This window comes from Papilio polytes, unplaced genomic scaffold (genome assembly GCF_000836215.1).
Source record: "Papilio polytes unplaced genomic scaffold, Ppol_1.0 DF821122.1, whole genome shotgun sequence".
NCBI lineage: Eukaryota > Metazoa > Arthropoda > Insecta > Lepidoptera > Papilionidae > Papilio > Papilio polytes.
This window is the reverse complement of record NW_013528082.1, coordinates 645,581-654,364: the sequence shown is the minus strand read 5'-3', so window position 1 is coordinate 654,364 and position 8,784 is coordinate 645,581. Positions and strand designations below refer to the sequence as shown.

Below are 8,784 nucleotides of genomic sequence, written 5' to 3'. Positions count from 1 at the left end.
TGTGCGGCTGCACTGCCAGCGAGCGCCAGTGGGGCAGTGGGGCAGTGGGGCAGGACCCTAAAGTGCGATGGGGATCAGCTCCCAGGGTCGGGGGGAGGCACATGTACCTTTTAGCAGTAATTTTTTTTTTACACTTTTTTAGTTACTTCTGTGACGTCTCTATTTATTACAAGGAATGTTAAATAAAATAAACTTCAAAATGTGATGTTGGCAGCTTTTAAACGGTTTCGTGGACGGTTTAGATAACGTATTATTTTAATATTTATTGCTTTTTGTGAATTCACGTAATGTACTTATACGTTACGGCCGGCACCCGCGGCGCCTCACGGCGGCGCCTCACTGCGGCGCCTCACTGCGGCGCCTCACTGCGGCGCCTCACTGCGGCGCCTTACTGCCGCGCCTCACTTGCCGCGCTACGTTAGTTACGCTTTAGGTTAGTCGGGAACTGAACAATGTCTAAATGAAACGAAGCAAAGTGGTCATATTGTAAATATAAAGAGGCGGATTAAACTTCATGAAAGGAGGCAGTTATTGCTTTTTTAAATGTTATCATGTCATTTGTCATGATTGTATTGAAGATGTTTTGTTGTAAGTGGCGAGCGGCCGCCGCACCGCACGCACTGCGCACACCGCACACTGCACACACTCCACACACTGCACACACTCCACACCTCATACATCTGCTCTAAAACTATGTAGATAGATCTAAATGTAGGAAAAATGATTAAACTCAACATTTATTTTTCAAGACGTCCATTATTGTTTTAATTTGTGTAAGCAGCAAAGGGCGGCGGCGGCGGCGGCGGCCGGGCTCGTGCTTCATATAATATTGACCAAGAGTATTTTTAAAATGTAATTGCTCACGCAGAGGGAAATAGGTTGGAATTTGATTTGTGATACTGAGTGTAGTCTGTAAGGAGGCCGCGCACGCACGTTCCTCGCAGGCGGCGCAGTGCGCACTTTGCTCACTGCGTGCTCTGCGCAGTGCGCACTCTGCTCGCTGCGCACCCTGCGCACTCCGCACTCTCCGCACTGCGCAGCCAGGCGCGGGCTGTAGCGCCTCGAGCTGTGGCGCTCTGAGCCGGTTTCTTTGTGGACATAGTTTGTAAGTGTTTATGAATCGAGATGTCGACGCTTGCCTACGATCAACTGTTATGTAAAACAAAGTTTAAAAACGTAGCCCAAAAAGACTATTGTAAATATATCTAGCTAATAATTTATATACGATCATAATGTATAAGTGTAACACATTTTTAATAAAAAAAAATACAGGACAAAAGTATCGATTTACAAGAAATAAATCTGAAGATAATAAATAACGCTAGATAAATTGAATGAAGAATATATAAAATACACAAAGTTTGAGTTGTTTTGTAAGTTGTGTGAGCGCGGCGCAGAGGGCGCAGAGGGGGCAGCGAGCGCGTGCGCGGCCGCCGCCCGCCCGCAGTCTGCGCTCTGCGCCCGCGCTCGCATCACGCGCCGCACTCAGTCCGGGTATCTCTTTCTCCGAGATGCATTCGTATAGCGTTTAAGGATTTTTAAAGAAGTTTTTGGTAATTTCGCTTATTTGTGTTGGAGGAACGATCGATGGCGCCATGAGATACGATTGGTAACTATTAATATGTAAGCCTATTATTATATTTTGATTACTGAAATATATTTGAAAATCAAGTTTTGTTTCATTTCCACGTCGCGCCGTAGACTGCGGAGCAGAGTGCCGGGAGCGGCTTGCCTTCTCTGTACAGAATTGACAGTAACAACCGCCATCGTAACATGTATAAGTTGAACATTGGCAGAAATAAAAAGAAACTAATGTTTTAAGGTTTTATTTAATTGTATTTTTAATATTAACCAATAAATTTTGTTAAGCGGTTACAGTTCACAGGTTACAGCATAACTTTGGTTTCGTAAGATTAACAGAATACACTTGTCTAATTGGTCTTGCGAAATTTATTTTAAATAAAGCTTTTACAATAGTTTATAATGACACTCTCCTAGTCCAACATAACATACGTAATACATACATAGATGCAATCCCAGCCTCCCGGGCGTAGGCTAGACTGACATACAGAGCTTTGTACACATCTGTTGGTCTACAATATTGGCATGTTATTTGGCAATAAATGCGAATGCTTGCGTTGCCCCTAGCAACAACCAACACGGTAAACTAAAACATGTCGCAGCCGAGCAGTAACGAGCGGTGAGGAAAACAACACTGCATACTGTATACAATGTCATACCAAGTACGAGCAAATCTAAAATAATAAATGGTTTTAAGCGGACTTGGTACAAATACAAATTAATTAAATACAGTAGTGCAAATGATTAAAGGAAAGTGTTCCGCACTTTTCCACCGACGATGCGAGAGACGCGCGGAGGGCTTCTGCCAGTCCTCAGCCGCCCCGCGCGCACTGACACCTCGCCCGACCAGTTGCCTTCCAAGAATTCACAGGACAACATATAACTTTATTTTTTATTTTGTAACTCGTAATTACTATCAATATATCGTTCAAATCAAGGCCTACTATTTTTTTATAAACATTTTGTCTTTGCTCCAAGGACCAACGTTAAATGTACACTGTGTTTTTACAACGTAAACGTTGGTGCTTCGAGCCGGATATGAACCAGCAACCTATGGATGGAATATGGAACAGGTTTTCTTATTGCAAGCGTTTTAAAAAACAATGTGCACATCTTATTCATTTCTAAAATTTATAAAAAAACATGTTTCCAGATTTAAAAAAAAGTGCGTAAAGTTATAATTGAATGTTTTGTGAACAAATTGTGAGATATAAAAATAAGAAGGTACCTGTTAGTTAAAAGTATCTGTTACTGAATAGGTACCTATCACTTGGATTTATCGGTTGTTAAGAAACAATGTACTGTAACATATAATAGTTACACGATTCCAAATTGAAGGCAGCACTAGTTAGCTGCGAGCGCACCTCTACTTCCTGCCGATACTTAGTTTGAATGGCATTGTCCATACTTGGCAGCTACCTCGCCTGGAGACAGGGATGAGACGACAGAGGGGAGAATGTCCTAATCTGACCTCTAATGTATCAAACATCGTTAAACCCGATTTACTGAGTCCTCGAATAAGCTTTAACTCAATAACCGGTCACGCCGTTCAGGTTGGAGGTCAAATTGCGACGAACTTAATATGTATGTCATTGCAAAATTAAATGTTTGTTACATTACAAAAATATCACCATTTTGAACGAAACACTTCGGATACGAAGCGGTAACATTGTGGCACTTGTATATTAAAACATATTATATTCATATTAAAATATATGCGCCGTTAACATAAACATTTGCACGATATGAAGACAAATTGTTTAGTGTACAAAAATACTTTCTAAGCCCCTTCGTAGACAAATCTTTAAAAGCTTAGTTCGGCAATTTTAGTGACGTAAGAGCTGACGACGACGCTTCAGCCCATGCTGAATGAGTGCGCACCGCGCCTGCTTCACTCACGAGCCACATGCTCTCATCGTCACTTCTCTATGTACTCATCCCTTTATGTGCGTATCACATTCACAGAAGTCACATGAGATATATTTTCGGCGTGTTCTTCCCGACTTTTGTCTACATTTCTGCGCAACTTCAACGAGATCTATTCAACAGTTTAGGCTACAAACTAACAAAAGCGCGCCAATTTCTAAAGATGTTGTAGCTAGTGAAGATGCTAAGTTAAAAAAATTACGTATTGAAAATCGTAAAAGCATTTATGAAACGTGCTATTTCTATCTGTAGTTTATTTGTTATACATATCATTCGCATTTCGTGGTGACTTTTTTCAACCGAAGCTCGCTGGTGAGCGGCGCGGCGCGGCGCGGCGCGGCGCGGTGCGGTGCGGCAGTGTACTCTACTCGTATGTTATGTCGTAACCAAAACCTATACATAATATATACTAAGCATTGCCTATGTACGACAGTGGGGAATGGAACAACTTTTCATATAGTATTTACAGATATACATATTTAGTTATATTTTTGCAAAAATACAGCGTTACACATATTCTCAGGCCTTAACTTAAATTAGCGATAATTCAGTACTTGGATAGCTTTTAACATTTAAAATACATGGCCGGTTCATTTCAATAATTAATGTTTTGTTTTTTTTTTCAATGTTTTTCAATAAATTACACACATTATGTTTAAGCTTAATGAATTATACCTACCTATATATATTATGTATACTTATAAAAACAGATTATCTAAATAGCGCGTGCGACGCCTTGCAGCGGCGTGCGGCTAAGGGCGCAGCGGCCTGCGCCTGCAAGCGGCGCGGCGGTCTGCGACCTGAGTGATCGCACCGCGCGCTTACGGCCAGCCGTCTGCAGTACCACATTCCTTACTAACAACAATCATGACAATATACATAAGGTACTCGGTTTCTTTTAAAGATGTGTTAAGTATTTAATTTGCTACTTATACAAAAGATAAAAAAATAATATTATTTTCGGCGACGAAGCGCAACCGTCGCCGAAGTAGGAGCGAGTTCGGTGAGGCACTGTGACGCCCAGTGAGGCGCTGTGACGCCCAGTGAGGCGCTGTGACGCCCAGTGAGGCGCTGTGACGCCCAGTGGGGCCAATGCGGCACGAGACGAAAGGGTGCGGCGTAGTGCGGCACGGTGCGTTCTAGTGCGGCCCAAGGAGGCATGACGCTTATATCATGTACTCGTATATGGTACGGTACATACGTACAATATCATGTTGTGAAAATTTCTATAGCTTACATTGAGGTTTTTAGAAGCCTTATTCAGAATTTCGTACTGTATTTAAACTTTCAAAAGACAACAATAGCACTACGCGTGCAACAAATATGGAAGTAATTTTAAATTGATTACAAAGCTTTCAGGTTTCTGGTCACAGAAAGTGGTAGCCGCTGTGTTTACAGGGACACTAGCAACAGTAACAGGACTCCGGGTGGCGAGTCACGCGCGCGGCTCGGCGCCGGCGGCGGGGGGCGCAGGAGGCGCCGGCGTTTCCCGCAACGAGTTGTGGCGCCGCAGCAGGTCACGCGCGGGGTCGCGCTCGCGCGAGCCACAGTCAAGCCCGCGTCGCGGCGAGCAGTTCGCGTCCCGGCATTCCGACGACGAACGCTTAGTGTGCGTGCCTACACATAATTATATATGTACATGGGTTAGGTTATCTATAACTAGATAAATATTACATAATTTCAATACGCCGATATTTTAGATTATAACATGACAGAGAACAAGTGTTATCGACCCCGGGTAACGGTCGAGCCTAAGCATGCAACGTTTGAGAAGGACGAGGGATGTAGTTAACAGTAGGATACGGTGTTTCTTGTGCCAGACGCCGGCAAAGACACCTTCGGATATCAGGTGGTCGCAGCCCCTAGACGCATCCGCAACAAATAACGTGTCAAAGTTGTGTGGCCCCGTTACTAGATAGATAGAGTAAAAAAAAAAGAAACATTTCGTTTTCCTTTCCATGGACTTATTAAGATCAATTATTTTTCACGTCTGGTTTTCGTGAAGTGGTGGTATTCGCCGGATATAGATCTAGTGGCCGCCATTCAAGCGAGAGAGCCGAAACTCTATTACTATCTGAAAAGGTGTAGCATGCAGCTTATGAGCAAGATCGGAGAGGAAGATCGCAATGCTGCGAGGTTTGCGCATGATTTGTCAGGTGAGGAGTGTTGCGTACCTGGCAGGTCGCGACCGCAGCTCATGATTTCGTGGTCGAGGGAGGCGGAGGCAGGCTCCGCGCGCCTGCGCCCGCCGCGCCCACCGACGCCCCCACCCCCGCCCGGCTGCTGCAATCGCACGACTGATTACATACGCATTGCGTCAGCAATTCGACACCACCGCTTCGTTGCATAACAATAATCCATCATCGTCCACATCACCAAAGTGGGAGTCTCAAAATTTTTAACGTTGTGAATAAATATTATTATTTACGTATGTATGTAGTAATTTTCATGTGTGCCGGAGTAACGATCGGCGTGCAAAAGGTAATTTACAATCTAGATCATTAACACGGAAATTTTATCCTCCTTTGGAGGCGTGCGCATGTCGGTAATAATTAAATAATAATCGCGTAATATCAGTAACACATTCCTTCAATCTTTTCTTTAGTGTAAACTGCACAACACGATCTTGACGAATTGCAAAGATGTACATGAATTAACCAATTGACTTTATAGCTACGCACAACCATAGCGCATCACTGCCAACTGCCGTTTGCCATTCTACCGCCGGCATTAGATCTTTTTTTTTAATAACTTCAATCGTTATATGTGGTGTGCTGCGGCGCAGAGCAGATGCTTACTTTGTATCCACTAGAGCCGCTGGTGACAGAGGAGCTGGAGCCCAGCGGGTGCGCGCCGTTCTAGAAATGAAGACAACATTCACTTTTATTTACACATTTACTTACAAATATGAAAAAGCAGGCGTCCGCGTCAATATGACTGAACAATTAATGAAATTTTACAAAAATAACATAGTTCTATCAATGAGCTGGTGAGATTCCATAGCTGTTTGCGGTGGCAGCCTGAAGTGCAGGGTGTCGCGCATTGTGTGGCGCAGTGTGAGGCGCAGAGTGAAGCTCACCTGATCGAGATGGTCGATGGAGGAGCGGCTGGGGCTCTTGGCGGGCTCGAAGGCAGAGGAGTCGCTATCGTGGTCAGACTGCGCCGGCTGGTCGGGGCTGTCGGGGATCTCGCCCGCCGCTGCGACACAAAGCACGACTTTAGGTTAAACCCCCGGAAAAGGACTGACTGTGTTTCACTAATTTGTTTGATTCAACTATAATAATCAAACATCTGATTGACATAAAAATCCGCTAAAGAAACTTGTATATGGTACTATCGAAAGAAAAACAAAAGAAAACTGAGGGTTAATAAATATTTATAAGTACTACAGTTGTACATATACATGGCTATATTCTCTACACAATATTCTTTACCAGAATTGTCCCCTGAATTAGCTAATAGTTAAATAATAATTTTGGTTTAGTTCTTGAAATTTTATTTAAACCTGACATAGTTTATAGTTGTTCGTTATGCATCTTTGATTCGTCACTACGATACCCGTCTTTTAAGTTTTATTAGGGGAAGCGAGAATCGTCATTTTTCATATTTCATATTTTTCATGGAATAAAATATGATTTCAATGAATCATAATGTTTATCAGTAAACTAAGTTATAGAACCGAGGGCGATTTGAGTTGAGAGGTGACCGTGGGCGCGGTGACAGTTTGTGAAGGCGAGGGCGGGTTGGAACGAGGGCTGACCGTGGGCGAGCGCGAGGTGCCTGCGCGGCGCGCGCGGCGAGGGCGGGTGCAGCGCGCGGGGCGGCTGGGCGGGCGCGCGGCCGGCGCCGGGCGCGCGGCACACGGCCGCCTGCACCACCTCGCACACGCGCCGGAACCGCCGGATGTTGCCTGCACGACACAACACAACTCGTTACATCTCTTTAGAATCAATGTCTGTATACTAACTAGACTCTAAAGTTCAATCTTAGTAGGAAAGCATTACAAGAGACGTGTCTGCGGGCACTGGGTAGCGAGTGGCCAGTGGAGGTAGATGCGCGTCTAGCCGCAAAGTGCGGCGACGTCTCTGTTCGTAGCGGGCTCGCGGGCTCGTCTCACCTGAGAGCAGGGTGAAGGTGATGGCGTACAGGTACTCCTTGCCGTTCTCTCCGGGTGCCTTCGTTATCGTCGATATGTCCACCTGCGCGATGCGATGCAATCACTCGTTATATTCATTTTGTACTTGCAATAGACAATATGTACATGATACCAAATTGTGAAAAATGTTTTTGTGTACTTTATTAATGTTAAAACAAATCTATACTTTTTCGAATATCGTGATTTGGTTGCTTTTAATAATTAAAAAGTTTCTGTTTTTCAAATTCCCGTGCCAATTTCTGTAACGCAACGCTTTTGGTGGAGGGAATTGACGTATCTATTATTGCGACTGTGATGTCCGTCTACATTCATTAGCATAGAAATTTACTCTTGAAATGGTTTACTGTGAATCGTTGCCGAATCCAGCTTTTAATGAAAAGCAATCATTAATTAGCACTTTTTTTTACTAGGAAAAATGTAATTGAACCAAAATATATTCCATATAAATTTCCGAGTAAAAATCGTCATAAACACAGCATTGTGTATTTTCTCGTGGTTGCATTGACTTCACAATATTTATGTATATTATAATACGGTATTATGTGTTTGCCAAAGTTATAGGTGAACTTTATCATTTTTGACTTTAGATAATACTGAGAACCAATCAAAAACTTTGTTTTCACATCTAAGTGACATCTGAACAGTACACACACTTCGCACTGACTTCACAATGGCCCGCAAAAAAATATTGTGGTTTTATTTTTTATTAATAACGAGAACTGATAGGAACTAGAGACTAGAGTGTTGGTGTTCCTTATCCTATAAGTTCACAAAACAAACGTACCTGAAATCTAACGTGCCTCTGGAACATGGCGGGCGCGTTGGAACCGCGCTTGTACTCCACGCGAAAAGACATGGGGCCGAGCACGCTGTGCGACAGCTCCGCTATCTGTGCACACCACACATTGCGTGAGAGTCGCGTATACTCACACCTAACATCTCACTCTTTCACCTAAGATCTCGCCTCTCATTTATTCTAGTTTTAAAAAGAGCTCTACTATTGCAGCGTAGATAGGGCTGGCGTCATTATATCGTATGCAAAGGTGGTCGTGAGATTCGGCCACTGCCAGTACTCACGCTAAGGAAGGCGTGTATGAGGTCCGCCTTGACGGTAGCGAGCG

The 8,784-nt window shown here is 43.7% G+C and overlaps 1 protein-coding gene and 1 long non-coding RNA gene across 2 annotated transcripts in view; one reads left to right on the top strand and one right to left on the bottom strand.

Annotated features, from left to right (window-relative positions):
- Nucleotides 1-1,281: 1,281 nt before the first annotated feature.
- LOC106109591 lies at nucleotides 1,282-1,828 on the top strand. Its single transcript, XR_001226020.1, has 2 exons — nucleotides 1,282-1,609; nucleotides 1,673-1,828. It is a non-coding gene; the product is annotated as an uncharacterized LOC106109591 (long non-coding RNA).
- A 2,864-nt stretch (nucleotides 1,829-4,692) lies between these two features.
- The window catches only part of LOC106109587 (serine/threonine-protein kinase BRSK2), a 13,128-nt gene continuing 9,036 nt past the window's right edge, over nucleotides 4,693-8,784 (bottom strand). Inside the window, exons 12-19 of the mRNA XM_013291143.1 lie at nucleotides 8,741-8,779; nucleotides 8,448-8,552; nucleotides 7,625-7,706; nucleotides 7,268-7,417; nucleotides 6,587-6,705; nucleotides 6,306-6,365; nucleotides 5,682-5,790; nucleotides 4,693-5,124 (exon numbers count right to left, since the gene is read on the bottom strand). Coding sequence (XP_013146597.1) covers nucleotides 4,943-5,124; nucleotides 5,682-5,790; nucleotides 6,306-6,365; nucleotides 6,587-6,705; nucleotides 7,268-7,417; nucleotides 7,625-7,706; nucleotides 8,448-8,552; nucleotides 8,741-8,779 — 846 coding nt within the window. The 3' untranslated portion in view covers nucleotides 4,693-4,942. The remainder of the gene's footprint in view (nucleotides 5,125-5,681; nucleotides 5,791-6,305; nucleotides 6,366-6,586; nucleotides 6,706-7,267; nucleotides 7,418-7,624; nucleotides 7,707-8,447; nucleotides 8,553-8,740; nucleotides 8,780-8,784) is intronic.